Source organism: Pogoniulus pusillus, chromosome 6 (genome assembly GCF_015220805.1).
Source record: "Pogoniulus pusillus isolate bPogPus1 chromosome 6, bPogPus1.pri, whole genome shotgun sequence".
NCBI lineage: Eukaryota > Metazoa > Chordata > Aves > Piciformes > Lybiidae > Pogoniulus > Pogoniulus pusillus.
The window spans coordinates 46232207-46255686 of record NC_087269.1 but is presented as its reverse complement, the minus strand read 5'-3'; the positions used below and the strand labels follow the sequence as shown (position 1 = coordinate 46255686).

At 40.1% G+C, this 23480-nt stretch overlaps 1 protein-coding gene across 30 annotated transcripts in view; it reads right to left on the bottom strand.

The window, feature by feature from the left end:
* Positions 1 to 891: 891 nt before the first annotated feature.
* KCNMA1 (potassium calcium-activated channel subfamily M alpha 1) overlaps positions 892 to 23480 on the bottom strand; it is a 416512-nt gene continuing 393923 nt past the window's right edge. For 7 of the 30 annotated variants that reach the window (XM_064145471.1, XM_064145474.1, XM_064145479.1 and 4 more), the window contains 5 exons: positions 17725 to 17919; positions 16773 to 16891; positions 15230 to 15454; positions 13153 to 13181; positions 892 to 7614 (listed from right to left, as the gene is read on the bottom strand). In XM_064145471.1, coding sequence (XP_064001541.1) covers positions 7460 to 7614; positions 13153 to 13181; positions 15230 to 15454; positions 16773 to 16891; positions 17725 to 17919 — 723 coding nt within the window. In that variant the 3' untranslated portion in view covers positions 892 to 7459. Of the gene's footprint in view, positions 7615 to 13035; positions 15455 to 16772; positions 16892 to 17724; positions 17920 to 23480 lie in introns of those variants that run through there. The other 23 variants (XM_064145478.1, XM_064145483.1, XM_064145493.1 and 20 more) reach the window with 4 other exon arrangements.

The window sequence follows — 23480 nt, the reverse complement described above, 5'->3', positions numbered from 1 at the left end:
TGCATGGATGAGCAAGGAGCTTCTGAAAAAAATCAAATAGAAGAAGGAAGTCCCCACAGTATGTGGAGAAAGAGACTGCCCACTTGGGAGGAACACAGGAATATTGCCAGCGTACGTAGAGATGCAACAAGGCAATTTAAGCCCTCCTTGGAATTAAAGCTGGCAAAGGATGTAAAATAATAAGAATGGCTTCTTCAAGTACATTACCAGGAAAAGGACCACCAGGAAAAAATGTGAGCCTGCTGCTCAGTAAGATGAGTGAGCTGATGACAGAGGAAGCAGGGAAGATGGAGTTACTGAATGCAGTCTTTATTGCTAAGAACATCCCTCTGGCCCTGAAGCTAAGAGAGAAAATCTGGAGACAGGAAGACTTTCCCTTAGTCAAGAAGGACTGGATTAGATATCATCTCAATAAACTGGACACACACACAAATCCACAGGCCTTATAGGATGCACCCATGAGTGCATAGGGTCATGGGAGAGAAGATCTTTGGACTGCTTAGCAAGATTATCAGTCCACCATAAACTGACCTGTCAGAGCTAAAGGTGGTACGAGATGCTCCGTTCGACCCTGTCAAGGATCTAAAACCTACCAGATGACAATTGTATTTGGCTGATGGTGGCATGAGGTTTGTCTTCACTGCAGAATTACTCACGGCTCTCTCAGCATCCTCCATGGCAGCTGATAGCAACTCTTATTAGGAAGAGGCTTATTCTGGAGAGTGAGCAGAAGAGGAAGGCAGCTGGGTTAGTCTCAGTTCAAAGTATTAACAGCACCGGTTTCATGATTAAAGTAGTAGTCATGACTTGATGATACCTGTTGCATAACTTCATGCATCACAGCCCATACTGAAGAGAAAAAAAACAACCAACAAACACAGCAAACTCTCCTTCTTTTAGAACACAAATACATAAATTTTAATCTGAGAAAAATACAAAATGAAACCATGTACAAGTTATGTACAAACTTTTCTTTTTACAGGACAATATATTTATCACTGGATATTACATATGACAAAGTCAGGTAGATCATTTCTGAGCACCAGCATTTTTTTCCTCTCTCACCAACCCATAATGGTTAAAAAGTAAAATGATGAAGTCATACTCCTTTTTCTTGATGAACTTTTAAGTTAAAATGATAGCTGGTTCTCAGTGTACCTCACATCCCTGCTCCTAAATGACAAGAACTAAATAGAAACCTAGAGCCATCAAAATATGTGGCATATACGGTGCAGGTGTGGTTTGGTTTTGGTTTTTTGGTTGTGTTTTTTTTGTTTGAAGGAAGAAAATAACCTATCTGCCTTGAACTCTACCTAAATGTAAAAAGTAAAGTGATGTCACCTCTTCTCTTTAAGGTTATTTGCATTGGCTAAGCATGTGTGTCCCAAGCTATAACGTGGCAGAAGCTGCATTTTGTTTAACTGCTGCTTAAGAACTTGAGATAACTTCTACTGCCTTTCCATGTAGCTCCTCTTATTGACCAGTCAACAAAGAGCTTCTATGTTCAATTTTTGGTTTCTAAGAAAAAAAAATCTATGTTTTCTATTATGTGTATTCAACTACCTGTATGTTGTGCTGTGGGTTTTGTTGTTGTTGTTGCTGCTTGTTTTTTCAGTTGTAAAGATCTCCTCTACAGTGCATTGCCTGAAGCAGTAAGAAGCTCTCTCCACCTCATTAAGGTTCTAATCAGATGCAGTGCAACTGTGTTTAGGTTCTCAAGTTAGATGTTGTTCTCAATTAGACCCAAAATGATATCTTTTCTATTCTCTTCCTTTCTCCCTGTCTCATTTTGACAGTTAACAGTAGAGCAGTGCTGTGTTATATAAACCAGACACATTAGACCAGCAGTCCTATCTATTGACTTCAGTGGCATTTACTCACTTCTATAGACTAGCAGACATTATAGACCCTACAGTATCAATGAGGCTGCATGTTCTAGAGCAGGGATTATCTGTGCAGAATAGATATATTACTTCTATGAATAGAGCTGTTGTAAGTGCTGGGGCAGGGTTGTCAGTACTGCAGGACTATGTACCATACTAGGCAGTGGCCAGAGCTGAGCAGCTACTCCTTTCTGTTCATTATGTCAGAGGAAGGCTATGCTCACACCTATTAGTATTGCTCCATACAAAAGTACTACAAAAATTATGCCTGCTAACTGAATAGTAGGAGACCTGATCTGCATATATAATGAGTGAAAAAACCCAACCAGAACCCAAACCTATATTCCCTAAGGCTGAGACTGTTCCAACACTCTTAGAATGACAAATGAAGCCTTAAAAAGTATTTCTTCCTATATTGGAGATGGTTCAGGTGTCAGGACGATGAAAACAAAGAAGGAATATAAAGAACTTTCCCTTCCCCCAGATTTTATTATGCATCTGAGATTGACTTTGACAGACATTCCCAGGCCAGTCCACTGCCATACAGGGAAAGGGTTTCTGTTTTCACTTTGTCTTATTTGTTGCCATTCCACACACTTGGCTGTTTTGCTTAAGCAGATTTAAAACTGGAAACGAAGGGTGAGCCACACACTTCTTTTGGTGCTAAGGACATTCACAATAATAACAGCTTTAAAAATGAAATGCCACACACAGGCCCTGACCTCAGTGTATGTCCCTTTCAAATACATTGGGATCCAGAAGCCCTTAGGAACCTACTTGATAAAACCTTTGAAGCACCTGCACTGTGTTTAGCTTTGAGCCCATCTGCAGAGCTAGGACAAGGCAGCTGCTAACATGCTTATGGATGTGCCAGTGAGTGACCAAGCAGTGAAAACTTGCATAATTACCCACCAGCAAATTATTGCTTTTTTTGTTCTGCATTAATTTATGCATCCCATTATTGCAGTAGTTGTTAGATATAGTTTGCTGCACACACACCAAGTCCTCTTTGCATGAAAGCATGCTGTTACACTTTCTCCTTTTCCTCCTCTCTGAAGAGTTCAGAAAATGCAAATCTTCCTTACAGTGGCCTAAAAAAAACCCAACAACAGCACAACCTCACCCACCATCACACTACCACCCACAATAAACGGCTGTAGATGATACTTTCATAGTGCCTCCTATAGATTACATTCAAAGTACTTTTCCATATCTGGATGAGGCAAATGAAGTCTTTTCCCATCTATACTGCCTGAGTTTTTGGGTGGCTTTTTTTTTTCATTAAAGAAAATTATTTAACTCTTTCCCTCACATCTTTAACTTCCTGTACTAACCCTCTCCTCCACATCTTTAACTTCCTGTACAGCCCTAGCTGCCCTAGCAGCCTGTATGCTGATGGGAATGCATCAACTCTTTCAAGACAACTATGTGGCTTAATAAGGCTACATGGACTCCTCACTGCCTTCACCTCATATAAGTAATGCTGGCTTTCCCAGCAAAGATGATTTGGAAATAGCTATGATGAGCTTACATTTACTTGTGGACCTAGATGTGACCTCCATCCATACCCTCCTGGCTTTTGGGCTAGTGAAGCCTGCAGGGTCTCTTTTTGGAAAACAATGTTGCCCATAGCACTGTACAACTGCTCATGCACCAAGTCAAGGCATTGGTACTTTCTGCCACATGCAGCTTCTACTGCTAGGCCATTGATGCTACCCTGGAGGAAGACTACTGTAAAAGTGGAGGTGACACTCTAAGAAAGTTTTTGGACAGTACAAGCAAATGTTTGCAGGGTTTTGTGTCCTTATTAGAAAGTCCACTGTATAATATAATCTTAGCAGCAGTAGACTGCCAGTTGCACTGAGGCTTTAAAAATTGCATTTGAGTGCTGCATAGTTTCTTTTCTTCACATCTCACTATTGGGCGTGCTTGGCACCTTCCACCTAAGCAACAGCCCATCACAGCATTCATGTTTGCTTCTTGCTGCTCATCAGCTTTGCTGGACGACCACAGTTAATGGCTGTGAGAGAGACAGCAGCCTTGCTGGCAATATGGGCACACACATATGCTTGAGTATGAGCAGGGGCCAGGAGCAGCTGCCTTCTTCAGCAGCTGGACAGACTTCTGCAATGTACTCTGTCAGTGCACCCCCTAATATAACCAACAGGAATGGCTACTCTCTGGACAAACCAGGAGGAAACAGTATGTGCAATTCTCAGCATGCTAGCCTCTAAGTCACATAATTTCTTTCTTTTTTTGTCTGTCTTTCATCTCTCTCTTCCCAAAATAATCACTGTCTTCACTCTGTATCAGACACATACACATCCCCCACAGCTGCATCTGTATACAGCCAGACATACCTGTCTGTGCATGTTCATACATGTGTGCAATCACACACAGATGCTCCCTCTGTTCAAGACATGCCTTACCAAAAAGGCAACCAAAACCCAGAGAAAACCAAACCAAACAAAACCCTAACAACAAAAAATTGCTCAGCTTGCATTTTCATGAAATTAAGTAAAAGCTGAAATTCTTCCTGCCTCTTTTTTGTTTCCATTTGAGAAAGAAGGAAGAATCATTAATAAGGACCAAACCCCTCATTTCTACATCCATCATCATGTGGTCTCTCAGCTGCCACTCTCCCAGCCATGTGCCTTGATACCACTTCATGTGTCCAAATATTAGTGCTGGTCTTATTGTAGCCTTTTATGGCGGACTATCAAAGATCTCAGAGAGGTGCTCCAAATGTTCCTCTATCTAACTACCAGAACTCAGCCCTGCCTCTTTGATCATTAAAAAAAAAAGGGTGTTAAAAAAAAAACAACTGATTGCTTTTATCTATTCTAGAGACCTGAAATGCAAACCCTCACCTATACCTGCTTGTTTTCCCCCCACCCTGTCTAGAGGTGGTGTTCTGGCTAAGAGCCTTACATGTGGAACTGTGCCAGGAGCATGTGCGAGTGTATTCAGATGCTCATTACACACAGTTGGCACCATAGTAACTTTTGAGTGTGACAGTTAAACTGGACAGAGACACACACAACCCTTAGCTATGTAGGAGAGTTGCATTTAATCCATTAGTTTATTATCTGCTGAATGCTCACTTCTGAAGGAAGGACCTTCTACAATGGCATTGCATAGGGTAAAATGTAAGAGAGAATGGTCTGTATCCTTGCAATAAAAAACAATCTTCTAGGGGAAGAAAATACTGGCATGTAGTTGTTGAAGTTGAAAATGGATTTCAGAAGTTCTCCTGTGCTCAGGACCAGCTTTTTTTTTTTTCACTTTAGCTATAATACAAATGCAGTTCATGAATGAAAAAGGAGCACTGACTTCAAAGTAAAGGCTTAACATGACCCAATGCAGAAACTCCACATAGACTATAACGTGTCACTTGCTGAAGCAGCTTAGATTGGAAGAACTCACCAGAATCATCTTCTGTTTTGCAGACTCTGAAAAAAATGGGTTAACTAATAATGAAAAAAAAAAACCCAGTTTTAATTGCTTTGTTACTTTGTAGAAGAGTGAACTATTTTAAATAATCCAATTTTACAGCTACTGTGGTAACCATTTTGTGATTGCCTCCTTTAAATAGCTAGTGTACAAAATGTAACAACAAAGTGGTCACAGTCCAAGAAGTCACTTCAGAGTAAAGCCTATTTAGGTGTTAGTATGGTTATATTTGCACTGCAGCCAGTGGACAAACATTAAAGCTGAGATAGTTTAGCTTAGGTGTTGGACTATGTAGTGGACATCATTGTTTTAACAGTAAATTAATCTGCTTTGTAGTTATTTGTTGCTATTTCTCTAATGATAGAAGTAGCTCTGTATGTTTTATTCTGGTTTTTAACAGTTCTGCAAAATTACAAAGCCTAAAGTTAACTTGCACGATGAAAAAGCTGCCTTTCGTGATGACTGGGTCCTATGGTTTTGGTTTAATCTTTATTAGCACAGCCTTTTCTTTATTGTCTACAGAGAGTTGTGTCAGATGGTGCTAATTTGAGCTAGAGAGAGTTAGTCACTTAGACCACCAAATGCTTGGGCAGCTAGATATTGCAGCTCAGATATGAACCATCACATTTTTTCTCCAATGGCTATAAAGCTTGTTGGCAACTTTGTGAAAGTGTCGACACAAAAGGCACCCAGCAAAGGCCTTTTGTAAGTCATCATAAATACATTCATTACTTTTCATTTGATTTGGTTAGTACTGTACGTTTGTGTGTGGTGTCCCAGCAAAATGAAAACAAATGTGGGAAAAACCTAACTGCTGAACTATAGGATGTTGCTTGGTGCAGCAATTAGCTGAGAACGTCATGGTGTCTGCCTGTAACCAAGATTGGAGCTTTCACCAAAGTGCAAAGAGCCAGAGCTAAACCTCTGTACATACCAGGCAAGAAACTGAACCAAGTAAGACTAATGCAAGGCCATCAGCACTTCTGAGTAAGGAAACAACAAAATGTGATAGATGAGAAGTCTTGTAACATATGGGTTCATGCACTATTTATGCACTCTGGAGTAAAGCACTGCAATACATGGCAGAAGAGGAGGAATGGCCAAGTTTGCCTTCCTGAAAGTAGCGGCTGCTGATGGCCAGGGGGCAGCAGAGTGGAATTGCCAGGGCTGTCATTTCTAGCAAGTGGTGCCTATGAGCACCTTGTCTACATGGCCCTCAGTTTAGGGCAGTGCTATTCCCTGTGCTAGTGCAGCAGGTGGTTAGCAAGGACGCTGGGCTTCTGTGTGCGTATGTGTGCGTGCGTGCGTGCGTGGCGGGGCACAACGTTGTGTACATACGTGTACGTACGTGTCTGCGTCTGTGTGGGTTCATTGGAGCTTAAAATAGCTGGCAATTAAGATGGCCTGTTTATGGTAGTAAAGCAATAGCTCAGAAGAATGCTACAAGTACAAAAATATGACTTTCACCTTTGAAAATAAATAAGTTCAGTTTATTAAGCGCTGGTGTCAATGCCGAACGAAATACACATCCTGCCGTAAAGAAACAGCTGGGTGAACTTTTTTCTTCTTCTTCTTCTTTTTGTTTTGTTTTGATTTACTAAAATACAACTTGGACCTTTATTTTTTTCCCCCCCCTTTTTCTTTCTGTAAATATATCATTTGTCTCCCTTAATTACATGTCCTTGTAACTGTGACCATCATTCTCCTTTAATGCAAAGACTGAAGTTTGGGGTTTTTTTTTAATCACACTTCTTAGGAGTCTGGCCACATCTGCAGGGTTTTTTTTTTTTTAATGTGAAAATACTTTTGACAATGGGAAAAAAAAAAAACCCAAAGAAAAGAAAAATATTTCTTTTTCTAATACATAAAAATAATTTAAAACACTAGAGGCTATACATGACTAATTTGGATTATGTTAATTTATAAATGAAATAGTTTCCAAAAATATGTGGAAGCAATATTAAAGGCAGACAAACAGAGAGCTGTCTACTTTATTTTTGTCCCGTTAGGCTTGCCCTTCTTAACTTCTCCCCCAGTGGTTCAGCATGTAAGAGGAATAAATGTCACATCACCAGTCATGACGTTTGTCAGGAGTTAAAAAAATAATTCTGGCCTCGAAGGAGTCAACATTCATCTTCCACTTCTCTGATTGGTGGTATCAAGCTGCTTGTCGATTTGTATTGATTGATCTGATTGGCCATGTGAGTGCTCATAGGCTTGATTTGAATGTTTCTGGGATAGGCATTATCCGGCTCATCTGTAAACCATTTCTTTTCTGCTAAGAAGCAAAATGGGTAGAGACAGAATAAGGAAGGAAAAATGAGAGTTTTAATTAGTGAAGCACACATATATATATGTACATACACACACATATAAGCACCAGGGGAAAAATACTCAGAAAAAAGAGGGAGCAGTCAGTAAAGTTTACAGCAAAAAGGCAATCAATAGAAGGTGACATTGACTAATTGCTAGCAGTAAAGTGCATCAGATTAATATCTATGAAAATGCTTTTCATGAAAGGAGGATGGTATGTTTGCAGACCTGATAGGAGAAGCTAAAGTGTCAATATGCTAGCTTGCTTGTTGAACATGAGAGCTCTTTTTTTTCTCCTTTTCATGCTGAAGTGAATACCCTCTCAGTCAGTCAAAAAAGTATACAAATAAAAGGCTAAACTGATAAGCCAGGAGGAGCAGATGGCATAAAGGCAATGCAGAAAAGATCACATGAGTCCACATACAGAGAAGTACCTCAAGAGTCAGAGGTTTCTCTGAGCCATTTCATCCTCAGCACTGTAGCTACTGCTGGCTCAAGAATCATGCAGAACATCCCACATCTGGTGCAAAAATAAATGGGGTTTGCATTCATGGTGCCAGATGGCTACAGTCCTGCATGGCATGGCCACTGTGTTGCTGCTCAGGCTCTGCTGAGTGCTGCAGTTGAGGAAGGGCCATGGAACACACTTGATGCTGATGACTGTACTGGGGGTCAAGTCCTGACTGCGCTAGTAGTGATATGTGACGGCAGGGCAAAAGCAAGCATGCACTTTAAAAAAGGGACTAGAGGGGAAAGTTGTTCCTTGTATATCTTTGAGCAGTGTGTGTTTCTGTGATCACAGGAAGAATTGTATGGTACTGGGTTAAAGATTGCTGGGAGCAATGTAAGAGGGAGTGAGGCTTCTGAGAGGCTGCAGCACTGCAGCCACTCCCTAGCTGGCTCTGGTTGTAACCACTATTTTGCATTGTTCTTATGCAAATGTTCACAAACCCTTAAAATTCACAGAAGAAGAAAAAAAGGATTTTCTTAAGCCCTTTAGAGAGCAATTTTGGTTGTTGTATTTCTTAATTGCAGGTGTACAACTTCACAAGAGGCTCGCTCTACTCCAGGATTTAGAGTCTCCTGGTCTTAAGTGTGGCTTATTGTGATGAGGCGCTTGTGGAAACAGCTGATGAGTGTGCAAAGCAATGGCCACAAATGGTGAGACTGGGGCCTGGCAGAGCTACATGTATGCACTACTCATTTTAGTGGCAAACTCAAAATGCCTAAGCAGCTTTAGTGCATAATGCAAACTGCCACTTTGCTTACCGCTGAAGCACTGCCATATCTGGCCAGGAATGGATGGGAGTGCTCATTCAAAATAAATCAATCAAAGTAAGCAAAACAAACTCCACCTTGGAGACTCAAGGGCTGAGCACAAAAGCTGGAAACTGGAAAACCAGAGAGACTGGAGGCCAAATATCTGGGCATCATGCATAAAAAGTAAGTCCCTGGCTTTGAAGCTAGAGCCTCTAAAGAAGTGGACTGATTTCCAGGATTACTTTCTCAGTCACTTCCATGAATGTAAAAGCTGTATCCAGTGTAAATGTTTAGATTTCAAGTATCTAGACACAGGCCCCCAACTCTCCAACAACAGACCTCAAAGTGCTGCGGATTTGATCCTGTTCTTTTTTTCCCAGCTACATATTACCTTGCTTATGGGTTTTTAAATGCAAATAGGAAAAAGGTCTCGTGTTATTGATCAGGGGCCTATTTCTGAAGCTAAACAGAACTGTGTTGTTTTCCTTGTCATCCTCTACAATGCATTTTACTTCTCTCTAAAATAGCCTACTCGGTTGTGATCAGATGAAATAGTTCCCTGCCCACTTAGAGTTCCCCGAGTCTGAACAATGTTCAATCTCCCATCTCCCTCTCGCTCCCTCTTACCTATTATAATTAAGTTCCCTTTGATTTGAACAGATTGGACGATAGGAATTCATAATGTTACATCCTGCACACTGAAGCTAACTGATTAAGTGCTTTAAATTATTCTTCCTGACAGAATGATAAAGTTACAATCTGTTCAGAGATGATCTACAGCTTGCCACACTCCTACTGCTTCTTTCTACATTCATTTATCTTTTTGTCAAGCAGTTAAAAAAAAAAAAGAGCCTCGGTTCCATAGATCTTTTAAAGTCATCAGAACATCTGAATTATTAATGAGACTTTAAGGGAATGGCTCCTGATGGGGGCTGGTTTAAGAAAGGTTGTAGGGAGGGGAAAAAAAAAAAACCTGGGGATGTGTACACATCAAAATAATTTCAACTCCATTTAAAAAACCATTTAGTTCAAGTGTGACACATGAACCATTATGCAGTTGTGGAAGCCAATTTTATGTGATCTACAATTAAACCAACCTTTCAGAGAGGTGTAAAGTGTGATGGCTATCATGCTTTAAAAGCCTTGCAAGATCACATAAACAATTTCAAACTCACAGTTTTCTAATGGTCTGTGTTTAAAATGATTCTGAGGCAAGCTAAGCGCTGTGAACTTTCATCTCTAGCTTCTTTTTGAACGTCTTGTGCACAAACTTCCTTTACAAACAGAACTGAGTAGCAAGGGAGAGCTGCATGAGTTCTAAGGATCAGCAGTGAACTGCACTCGGCTCAGAAGCCAGTGTAAAGCACTTTCAGCTCTCCTGCTTTCCCTGGACTTTTGATCTTAAAGATCTTTTTCCAGCTGAACTAATTTAACTGGTCTTCTCAAACCAAGGCAATTATTTATGTGTTCATCTTTACAATAGTGCTCACATCTAGGCAGCTGATCATTAAAAGGATACAGTCAGGTACCTCTTTGCCTTTATCTGGCAAGTAATAAATACAGAAAGCACAAAACAAATGCAGAGAATGGTAGATTCTAACTTCTTTTGTTGTTTCATTTTTGCCAGTATTGAAACCTTGACCCAGGCATTAATCATCTCCAGCACCAAATGCTCAGCTTTACATTTCTGCTTCTGAAAGTGTCTGTGAGTGCACAATGCTGTAGCTCCTGCGAAAGTCCACGGACCTCTCTACTTACCTTTGACAGGTGAGAGTGCTGCTTCTCATTTTTTTCTCTGTGCCCCCAGTTACTAAATGGCCTTAATTTGCTCATGCAATTTTCCATCTTATCTGTTATGCTCACAGCTAACTTTGATATGCCTTCCAAAATCTTAGCACACATTTATACATCTCTTAAACCACTGCCTCTTGCCTTTACATCATCTAGAAAATGGGTTTTCAGTGTCTATATAGTGCTGTAGTCACTGACCTTGTTTGCAGTTCTCTGTCATGTTCAGTCTCTTTCCTTGCCTTTTGACATGTGCCTGTTGAGCCTTACCATGTGTGTTTTAGTGAGAAGAGGCATGGTTTTACTTTTTTAAGTAGTTCTCAAGAGAGTTCCTGACCCTCCTATGCTATTTGACAGCTTTGTCTGTGACAGCATAACCTGAGAGACGTGGGAAGAGCTAAGTAACTTACACAGAGAAAGCAGAAAACATTTACTTTACAGTCAAACACCTGTGCTTGCATTGGGCTATCAGCATCCCAGTGCATCCACAGCAGTCAGACAGGCGTCATGCTTTTATTACAAAGCAGTTACACTGTTTCCTGCAGCATAAAAGAATATGAAGGCCTAAAGTAAAATATCAAAATACAGATTTCAATTGGTGTGAAACTCTTAGCAATGCCCTCCAAGAGGTTCACTCTTCTGGTGCTTTCAAACTTCTCTCGTTAATTCTGCATTGAGGGATCGTACTTGAATGCATCACTGTTAAATACCCTCTTCTGACCAGAGGCAAAGAACCTAACCATGACACAGAGATTTACCAACCCTGCATTCTCACCGTAACAACTCCAAGATTATTTTACACTCGGATTAAACTTTTGAATTGAGTGACAGTTTCAGGTAAGTCTGTATGTATCTGTTTGTGTGTGCACCGAGGAAGCTTGTTTACAGTTAGGGTGGAGATTTTCCTCTGCAATTTCTTCCTGTGTAAGAAAATTTAATCAAAGTTTCTCCACCCATCTGCTCACCAATTATTTGCTCAGCAGCCGAGTATTTCAGTTGTAACAGGCAGTAAGTGATTTGCAGGGAGATGGAAGAGAAATGCTTCTTACTTTCTGTGAAAGTCTTTATTTGCTCCAGGGCAGCTGAAGATTTGGGATACAAATGCTATTGCAGATGTGCTCTTGGTGGGTTTTGATTTTTTTTTTAACTGGCAAAACTCTTACTCTTGGCAATGAGAATTTAACTGGCAGTTAAATTGTGCCAAGGACCTGCAGATTTGATAGATAAGGCTTTACATCAACACTCAGATCAATAAAGTTACCACGAGCCTAGTTTTGATTTTTGAAACCATGATGAGAGTGATACAAGTGGCAGGAGCTCCATTTAAGACTCTGAAATATCATCTCTGCACACTGGTGCTGCTTTCCTACTTTCAAAAGACCAGCCAGGCTGGGTACTAAGACTGTTTGACTTGGGGTAAGTTTCTGAATGAAAAGGAGATTTCCTGTTACTTTAGAACATAGTAAAAATCTGAGAGGATAAGACAGAAGATAACATAGTTGGTATAAACATTGCCCTGGTATTGGTATAAACATTGTCCTTGTAATGACCACTGTCCCAATTTCATTACTATATCCATATCAACAAATCTTCATCGCTGTAACAAAGTCTTGGATTAATGATCTATAGTTAGTAATGAAAAACTGCACATGAGATAATTAAAAGTCAAAACTTTAAGACTTCCAACCTTAGGGAAGAAGGCAGAGGAGCAGGAGACTTCAATACAATTTGAAGAGCTCAGATTTGCATCCATATTAAAGATTTCTCTTATGTTGTTCACAGAGTAAACCATTTGCTTCTCTCCTGTACACTATTTTTTCCCTATTTGAGCTGCAGAGTTACACAAATACTTTTGAATAAAATCACTATGTCATAGATGACAAGTGGCTTTATATTAGCACCCTTCTTCCCTCTGCTAAATGGAAAACAGATAAAACATTAATGGAAAAGCATTTTGGTGTCAAAGCCATTAACATTCTTCCAAAATGCATAATTCCTCTTGAATCTCTTCAGTCAGTATTTCCAACATAAAAAGATGCTCATGAACATACACGGAGGACAGGGGAGTAGGGAGGAAAGGAACTGGAATGAGGAATGTGAAATTAAAAGTCATGTCTGCACCAAGGTAGGCATCTTCACTGAGCAGGAACCTGCGTGTTCACCAGAGGACACGTGCAATTAGAAAGGCAAGCAGATGAGAGGATAACAAAGAAAACAGGGTTGAGCAACAGCAGCAGCAGCAGCAGCAGCCAGTTTTACTTCTGGTTTGGAGGGGGGGAAAAAAGGCAAAAGAAAAACCAACAAAACAAACAACCAACCAAACAAACCAATAACTGAATAAAGTTTGTAACTATATATATATTTTTTTTTAATTTCACAACTTTCCACAAGGACAAAGTTATAGAAGGAAACCCACAGCAGTTGCTAGGTCATGCAGAACCATTAATTGTCATACCTTGGCCCATTCTATTCATCCTTGTTGCACTTTAGGAAAAGAAGTAAGCTAAGTAAGTTTTACAATGCTTTTAAACTGTCATATTTCCTGTTGAGCACTTTAACTGGCACATCCTTGTAGTAATAAATATTCTGAGGGCAAAACACAATCACTTTCTTTGCAAAAAGGAAACACATGAATTTGTCTTTGTGATGAAGAGCAACTGTAATAGACTCACTGGCAGGGCAGCATTCATAATTTGCAGCATATTTCCCTGCTAGGACTTATAGCTGCCATTTGAATGCACAGACACATGTATACTGTGTTCCAGTCACCATGCAGAGCACTGCACAGTGCTGATGCTCTCTGTAGCCCACTTGTACGGTTCCAGGTTTTGTCAGTAAAAGTGCTTGGCTTCATTGTCAATTCACACAGCAAGCAAATCTTCCAAATCATCATGCTTGGGGAAGGGGAAGGTAGAAAACAACACTAACCATAAAAGCACCTTGTCTGGGTTGGCAGTTACAAAGCCAATCACTCCCACATCCAAATAGTTCTTTGCTGTTTGCATGCTTTCTTGAGGAGCATCCAGGGAAGGCAGGATGTGTTTCTGGCCTCCCTACCCTGGGAAACTCTTCAGATGACCTAGAACTAGTTCTGCATGTCAAAAGGTTGGCATTTGCAGTTTAACAGAGGAGCTGGAAGTATACTTGCTATGGCTGTCCAGGATAGGTTCCTTTCCACTACTTTACTGAATACCCTGCCAGTTTTTGTTTGGCTATGTGTGTCATTGGTCAGAAACTTCAAGAACTAAACTGACAAGGGCCTAGAACATGATGCCTCAGCACAGTGAAGACTTCCACCTCAGCCCTCTTGTCGTGCTCATTAGCTGTATAGGGCACAGCATCTTTTCTTCCCAAATGGAAGAGACTTTAAAGGCATTCAGTCCTCTTCCCCTGTATTCCTGGCATGCGCACGTTGAAAAGAACCAGCTAGAACAAGCAGCAGGGTTCCTGAAGGGTCTTCATGTATTGAGACTGGTATTGGAGGATTTATACCACCACTGTAACTTGGAAAGTTAAACTGCCATCGGGGGAAAGGAACAAAGTCCCTCGAGAGCTGATACTTAAGCGTAAAAAAACTGCTTGCTCTTTTCTGAACATTATTTATTCTGTACATAAGGTGACTAATTCACCTTTTAAAGATGTAAAAGTCCCAGGAAGGCAGTTTTTAATGACTTACATCCAATATTTATGATACATATGGCTTTTTATCCCAAATGTCAAAAGTGAGAGAAAATATAGCTATCCGTGTGGCAGTATAAATAGACAGAATAATAATTTAATATGTAATTAGACTCTCTCTAAACTTAAATTAAACCATTGGAGTTTTACAACTCCATGCCTAGACAATTTCAGTGTTGAAGGGAAAAGACACTATCTCCAAAAGGCTAGTATTTCAGAGAAAGGCCTTAAACAAGCAGAAAAGTCCCTGACATTTCTTTGGTATAAAGCAGGTGCGTAGCAATCATCTATACAAAGAGTGTAAGCCCTATAAAATAGAAGGTTTGAGAGTGAAAAATCAGGAGGGATTTTTTTTTTCCTAATAGGTTAGTTTTATAAGCTTCACATAAATGTAGCAATGCCTGTAAATATGAATATAAAAAACCTACTGCAACATACATCAACGCTTCTGCACTAAGTTATGTCTTTTGTGTAACTCTGACATCAGGAGCAAGTGTTCATGTTAAATATACTCTATTTTCTGATATGTAGAGTAACTGCAGTGAGTTATTTATCTTTTCAGTGTGCCTATGGGTTTAGGATTTTTCTTTCTCCCTTAGCATCATAAATAACTTTTGGTCCGTCTGCTTTGTTGCTGTTGTGCTTAAGGGTTTTATGGTGGTGAAATAAAAATGACAATCACATGCACACTGCCATACATATGCAAAGTATGTGTACAAAAAAGGGAGCACTCCATGGGAAAAACAGGTAACATTACTGCTGGAAACATTAACTGGGGAGAATGGGTGGTGAATGCAAGTTTCACACACAGTGGCAGCAGGTACACATATCAAAGTCTATCTTCCTGCACATACTTCTGTTTTTCCCGGGAATCCCTGGTCTTGGTGCGGTTCGGTCGGTTTGCTGTCGAGGGGATGGAGTGAACTGATGAGCTCTTCTTGCTGGAAGAATAGGAGGAATGGGAGGAATGAGAAAGACTGGCCCGGGATTGGCCAGCGTTGTGGTCAAATTGCATCAAACAGAAGATCAAGTCTGTCGGCACAAGCTCAAATTCATACGGTGGGTTTGTGATAACGTAACTAGAAAGAGAGGAAAAAAGGAAGAAAGTAGGTTTAGATTTGTTGGTACAAAAATCAGTCTAGAGTTCCAGCAGAAGCACCTACCTACAGTTTGGCATTTCCCTTTCCTTCAGTGTAGTAAACATTGTATTGGCAATAGAGCAAGACAAACAACTATTGGTTTGTATTGTGACTGTATATAAAACATGGGAAACACACCAGGTTCATTTTATGTATGTACATTCCTGGCCTTGAAGAGCAGATTTAAAAAGCAGCCTGGCTAAGTATACTTCCTGGACCTGAATTAAAAGGTCTATCCAGGTCATGAATCCTAGCCTTCAATTAACCCATTTGCAGCACAGGAATTGAGTGTATTCTGCTGCTAAATTTTCTCATGCATGTGAAAGACATACTTGAGCAAGGCAATAGGCATTTTTTGTCCTGGCAAGAAACAAGTGAAAATTGATCATGAAACTCACAACTTCTTTTCTAATGAATTCAGTGCTCACAAGTGATCTGGCTTAGCTGCTTCAGGGACTTAAGTAATGTATTGAGTCAACAACTAATCACAGGTGTAGCAAGTACGGTGGAAACCTAAACTGAAAACAAGCCTTATTTTCAGCCAACTTGCCCAAATCCTTCCAGAGGAAGCCACTTTGATGGGCTGCAGGGTTGCCAGTTGCCATGTGCATTCAGTAACAATGCTTTTTGCAGAGAAGGAAACGGTAGCAGATGGTAGGTTTGTGATAGTTCTGTATGGGTCTGTCTGTGTGTATTTCTAGTAGGCGCTTAACTCAGACACATTTCAAGTCAGCTGCTAAATGGCCTTCAGTTTGCAAAGGTGGAAAACTGTCTCCTCTACTTAAAGCACTGAGGTCAGCCTTGGTGATACTGAAGTAAAAATGTAGCATATCAAGAGAAGGCTTTCCACTTACTGCAGTATTTTTTGACCCCTTGGAAAAAAAAGAAAGTATAGCTACGATATTCTAAATTAATATCCAGTAACCTAAAGCTGATTGATATAAGCAAACTGAAGTTCTTTACTTGTATGCAAACCATGGATGATCACAAATCAGACAAGATAAAGATATATTCTAAAAATTAACTTTGGAACTTTATGATTTAGATCTGCTGAAAACTTATGTTGTGGTACTCAGCTTACGATTTAAACTCAGCTAAAGAGCACTGCCAAGCCCTCAAACAGTTAGCTTTTGTGACAAAGGTAGAGACCAGAGAAATAAAGAAGGCCTTTTTAAGATTTACCACAGGCTTCAGACTGTTCCTCACTGAGAAGACTGGAGAATAGCAAAGCAGAGATGTTCTGAAAGACTGGACTTACCGTTTAGTGCATTGGCTGGGAGTAGTTAAATGTGCATCCCTTAATCGATAAATTCCGAAGCAAAGCATATTGTATGTTTTCAGTGCTTTACAAAATAGATCTCCATAACAGCCTCCATCCTAGGAGAAAAGGAAAAGGAGAGGGAAAAGAAACAAAAGGTAACAGTACATTTTATTTTCCTTTATTTTCTCTGCAAACATAGAGCTGGGGAAGAGAATTTTCACCGTGAGCCTGTACAGAAAAGGACAGCCTGTTGTGTGCCATGAATTAGAATCTTTTATTCAAGGAGAGAAATAATGTAAAGGTTTCATTTCAAATAAGTAATTATGAAAAGTGATCATTATTTTGCAGACCCTTGGCCCATGAAATTACAGGGTTGGGGTTTTTGTTTCTGTTTGTTTGTTTGACTCAGGAGAGTGGAGTCAAAATGTTAGAAAAGTAGGATTTCAGAGGAATTTTAGTTTCCCAAGAAACAGCAGAAAGCCTTTCAGCTTTGTTTTTGAGACAGTAAGCCTATTTTCATCAAGAGCTGGAAGCTCCATGCAAAGACTATAAAACCCCCAAAAGGTAAAGATATTGCTCATTTTTTACAATGGACTACTGTTAGAATGGTTGTATCATCCAAGGCAGCTGATGACTTGGATGATGGCTGTGTCATCAGTTAGCTGATGACTTGGATGATGGCTGCATCATCAGTTAGCTGATGACTAAGAAGAGCTGCAGGATTTTCTGTATTAAATACCCAGGCAAGGAGTCTGGGAAGTCATACAGCCTCTTAAAAAGAGTAAGAGTAAACCTGACACTCTGTGTTGTGAATTGTCAAATGACTCAAAGGCTCCATTAAGTTAAATATTATAAATCTTACAGCAATTAAAGCAGGTTTTAATTCTGCATGAGAGAAAGCACGTAAGTGTAGACCAGCCTTGCTCCTACGTTTTCCTCATGCTCTTACCCCTAGGTCTGCAAATGGCCCATCATACAAAGCCAACTGAGCAACTCGACACCTGTCCCTGTTTGCAAGTGTCTGGGGCGTGCTGTAACCTCCTCTCAATGCATTTTCCTCAGCAATCAGTGCTTCCAGCTCTGGTGTGGCTCCTCCTGTTACCAATGTCCGTATCAGTGTGAGGATATTGTCATTGAAGTATGTCTGCAGAGATAAAAGAGAGCTCTTTAAGCAAACACCATTAAAGTCACAACTGAAGACATCCAAATTACAACTTTTCTGGGTTTCTGCTGTTTAAAGTTCTTGGCTGTCTCTTCAAATAATTTTATATAGCAAGTGAAAAGACAGCAGCCTCCAATTACTCTATTTTCTTCTATCCCATTAGGCTCCTACACCAGATCCTTCCTTTTAAACACCGATTTAGGCTGATTTTTATTAAAGCACAAAAATGTGAATGATTTATGTTCCCTGTAATTGGTGTTAGTGGTGATGCAATGACTGCTTTCCTTCTCATTGTCTTCATGTCTAATAATGGGCTTTAGGACATGCAGTTGTAAAATCCAGACCATATTTAAAGCTTACACGGGCTAGATTGCCTTTTCACTCTTGTCACCGATTCGTTGGGGAGATGCCTTTGTGCTGCATATGTCATTACTTATTACTGTGGCTGGACTCTAGCAGTCCAACCAATGTATTGTACTAAACATCTTATTACGAGACTTGACAGTGTTCAGACATAAGCATGTATCAATTAAACATCCTGAGTTCGTTCCAGATAAATGTATGATGAGTTTGGGATCCTGGTGGTCCTTTTAAAAAACTCTAGGGTATAGGCTAAGTGTGGTTTATTAGGCAAGATTTACTTCAGACTGACATTTTGCCAGCATCTGTAGCGTTGCTGATCTGTCAGGCAAACAATGGGTATTTTAAATATTAATTTAATGCCAGATGAATGACTTTCAAGTTCACTTACAAGTGTACTGGTAGAGTTGGGAGATACTCAGTTAAATATCAGCAATGTAATGTAGTGGACAAAAAATAACACTGAACAAAAGGGGGAAAAGGAGGCACCATCACTCAGAATCATAGAATCAACCAGGTTGGAAGAGACCTCCGAGATCATCCACTCCAACCCATCCCCCAGCCCCATCCAGTCAACTAGACCATGGCACTAAGTGCCTCATCCAGGCTTTTCTTGAACATAATGTCACTAATATCTGTGTTTTCCAAAGCTTTGCAAATGTATGGTTTGTATGAGAAAAAATTGAGCTCGCTGTAGAGAACACATCGCTCTGTGTGTGGACTCCATTACTACATTTATGGCTTTAGTTGAATTTGGGACCAGGATTAAACACCTGTAAGCCTACCAGTGAAAAATGAATACTGAATTCTCAAACAGCATGAAGAGAATTTTAAATTAGACTTCTAAATGAAATTACTGCCTCCATCCATATAATATAATTGTACTTAATGCACAGGTAAACTGAGGTACAGGTTGAAATACTGGACCCTGAGATAGAGAAAGCAGGACTGGCTTCCTGTCAGCATAACTTTCATATTCTTTCTGTGTATCATGGCATTTTAGTTTTATTGTTCACTTGAGACAACAGATAAAACATGAGAAAATGAATTCTACATGGCAACATTTTTCACTGTTATGTGGGAGTTTCATGCAGTCAAGATTCCCTGCTTATTAACATAGGCATAAATGCCCTTTACCTGTTGACTAAATTAAAACGAGAGGAGCATACTGTTATTGTTATACATGCCCTACAGCAAATACTTGCATCTCATCAACTCCAATTATTTTAACTTAGCCTGAGTAAGGCTACATGTTTTAAATACAAGTTGTACTGTAAAGAGATGTCTGACAGTCTGATAGGAGCAGGCGCTCAGGAAGATTCAGTCGTTCTAAAACAAAGTCTCATCTCAAATCAGGTCTTACAGATGTGGATGCACTATCTCACAATTCAAATGTAATACTCAAACCTTTCTTAATATATGGAAAAATTCATGTGACATCTTTCAGGAGTATAAATCTGGAGTGATTACACAATGTTTAATAGGAACTGCTGTGGTGAGAGGGAGAAGACATTAAGACATGATTGTTTATCCAATTACTTCTTCCTTGATGTTCCTGAGGTGAGAATCGGAGTTGCCCTCTTTGGCAACTCTTCCTGCTGTGCTAGACTTTTCCAACACTGAACTGCTCAAAATAAGGAAACTGGCATTATGTTTAGCCTCCTTTCTGAGCTTGTGCCAGTGTGTACTGTATACTGTGCAGGACTACAATAATTAACACAACTGCTGCTCCAGTTAGGCAGCAATGTTACTTGACTGCACAGGTATAAAGCCAAATTCTGCCAGACCCTGGAGGGTGACACTGCAGTTGTAGAAGATGGAAAAGCCCATCAGTAAAAATGTGCTTCAACATATTCTCTGTGACACTTTGAGCAGGTAACTTGACAAAAACATATCATCTTCTGCAACAGTATCTCTACTTACGCCTTCCCTACTCTTCTTCAGTATTCTTTATTCCTTTTTCTTCTCTAAGTAATGACACCTGATATTATGCCAATCAGATCGAAAAACAAAAGCAAAGCACATCTTTACTGGTAGATCTTACAAATCTGGTTTACAATGAGGCCAACCATACTAAATCTTTACCTGCTCTACGACTGCTGGATTCTGGGTCGTGTGGAATAGCCTGGTTTTATAGAATGGTGATTTGCAGTTACTGATAAAACATGCACAAGTCTCAAATTGTACTAATAATTTTATTACTCTTGAGGAGGTATCATTAGGCCATATCACCACTGGCTGCCAACATTTTATCTCTTTACTTTGTAATTCAGAGTATAGCAACTGCAGCCATAAATCTAGATTTAAATAGATACAGTCTGGATTTTGTACTGTGCAAGTGCACAATTACCACTTATTGTAAATTCACTTGTAACTCACTACAGCATGATCTACTAAGAAATTACACTGTGGCCTTATAATTCATTTTGCTACAGATCTTCTGTTGAACTGGGGAAGGAAAGTAGTAGGAGATTAATGTAGCAAGTCACAAATTCACTAATGCAAGTTAAACAAAATATGCAGACACACAATTCCTCCCTGCCCTGATGCAATTAAGACAGAATGGGCCAAGTTCTGACTTGTATCATATGGCAGCGAGGAGTAACTCTGGAAGCAATACTATACAATGAAACTGATGGAAATGAGAAAAGAATGGGATCTATTGGTTGATGCAACAGAATGCTGTCACTGGAGAAAGGCCTCCCACTGCTAGACAAATGTGAAGGCAAAGCAAAGACACTTATTAGCAAAGGAGGCAACATTTATCTTGGAAGAATGGCTTCATTTGGGCTTCACACCATGACTGATGTGGATGCCACCATTTAATCAGATGGATGAGTGCAGCCAAAGTGCAGGCTCTGGGTTTTTGTCATCAGTGGGTAGAAAGATTCCAACTTTTAGGCTCTGGCATTGTAACTGATCAGACAATGCCCAACTATAAGCAATAAAGGATGAGTGAACGCTGCAAGTTGTCACATTCTGCTAAATGCAGTTGCTTCCTCTTGTTCCTCCCTGCCCAGGGAGGTGGTGGAGTCACCGTCCCTGGAGGTGTTCAAGAAAAGACTGGATGAGGCACTCAGTGCCATGGTCTAGTTGACTGGCTAGGGCTGGGTGCTAGGTTGGACTGGATGATGTTGGAGGTCTCTTCCAACCTGCTTGTTTCTATGATTCTATGATACTAATACATTTAACACTCCTCAGGAAAATCCTGCCTGTCCATGCTTTTGACTGTCAGAAAAATACAGCTCCTCCCCAGTACTTCTTGCTAGTTTGGAACAAGGGGACACTGAAGAGCTGAACTAGCTGATACCCATTTCCTTTGCAATAATATTACACTGAAATTAATTTGAGAGTGATCTGCTTGCTCTGTGGGAGGGTACATGGCCTGGATATGCCAGGACTTATAAGAACCCAATGCACAGAATATCTCTGGAAAGGTGCTGCCGTACTTAAAGACACTTTGCAGTGACGGTAGCGAATCCCTTCCATTGACTGCAACTGGAGAAATGCTTCTTTAATGCTGCCATTAACTGAACCCACTGGACATCTGCATGACATCACTACCAGTGACATTCAGAATCAGAGTATGAAATAGCTGTAATCTAAGCACAGAAAAAAGAGATGCATCACAGACACTGAAACAGGGCAAAGAGCAGGAAAATTCTGAGAGCAATATCTGAGCTAGCAGTGCCACCTAGCCTGTGCTCCAGAAGTGTAACACAGCTCCTTCCAGTGTGTCAGGCATGTTTTCCCACTTGCTCAATCATTCCTTAAAATATAATTACCAGAGTGCTTATGTGTTGCAGTTACTGCTGTCAAGCCTTTTAAACTAATTGCTCTTTTTAAGGGGAAATTAGTACATTTCTTAATAATATTCCTTTAACTTTAATAGCACTTTGCCTTTCATTTGAAATTACTCTAGAATTGGCATTTCCCAAGTCATAGCTGTCATTTCCCCCTGTTTACTAGTGGTTTATTATGGACTTCTTTCAAGAAGACTCCTCCTCCACTGCATGCAGTTTTTAACATGGCTTTCAAACAAATATTTTAGCTTGCTTCACTTTTTCGGTTGGAAGAACTCTGTTGAATGAATAACATATATGCAGAAATGACTGAGCTAGCTTTGGTAACTTACACCAATAAGAAAGGGCCTTTGAATCAACATCATTATAACAACCAATTGATTCTCAAAATACTATTCCAATTATAAAGACACTTTTGGTTTTAAGATGCTACTCCCCTGGAGAGAGTTGCACAAAAATTGTTTTCGTAGTTTCAAACTCTGTATCATAGATTAGAAATGTATTTTCTGTCTAAATCAGGCTGTGAGGATCCCTGAAGGAAAACTCTTCAGTAAAGGATATACTGAACAATTACTTTTCAATGATTTAACTGTCATCTGCCATTCTCTGCTTTCATTTATATGAATAAAAGTAGATTTTAGTATTGCAGGACAAAAATAAAGACTTGAAGTTGTAGTACAAGGAAATAAATTTGTGGATTATGAAACTTTAAATGGTATCATCTGGTTCTGAAGAGCCTTACCTCTAACAGCACCACCCTGATCATATATCATGTTTATCACCAGCAATATGCATGGAAGGGATCCCAACCTGTTTTGGCTCTCAGACCAACTGTTCAGACCTGTGTGTCCATAAAAATGGTTTCTTTGTATGCACAAAATTTTCTGGAACAACTATCTTAACAAAACTTGGAAAAGGGAAAAAGTACCTCGCAGAAAGGTTTTTCTCTTAAGCAATCCTTTTTGTAGGTGAGAACAGTATTTTTACAAAACCCCCACTTCAAAAATGAACTGTGTCTACAGTCTGCACACAGAGCAACCGAAGCCTGGAGAGACCACTGCTGCCAACTCATCAGAAACACAGTGCAGTTTTTCATAGAATCACAGAATCATCCAGGTTGGAAGAGACCTCCAAGCTCATCCAGTCCACCTAGCACCCAGCCCTAGCCAGTCAACTAGACCATGGCACTAAGTGCCTCATCCAGGCTTTTCTTCAACACCTCCAGGGATGGTGACTCCACCACCTCCCTGGGCTGCCCATTCCAATGCCAATCACTCTCTCTGCTAACAACTTCCTCCTAACATCCAGCCTAGACCTCCCCTGGCACAACTTGAGACTGTGTCCCCTTGTTCTGTTGCTGGATGCCTGGCAGAAGAGACC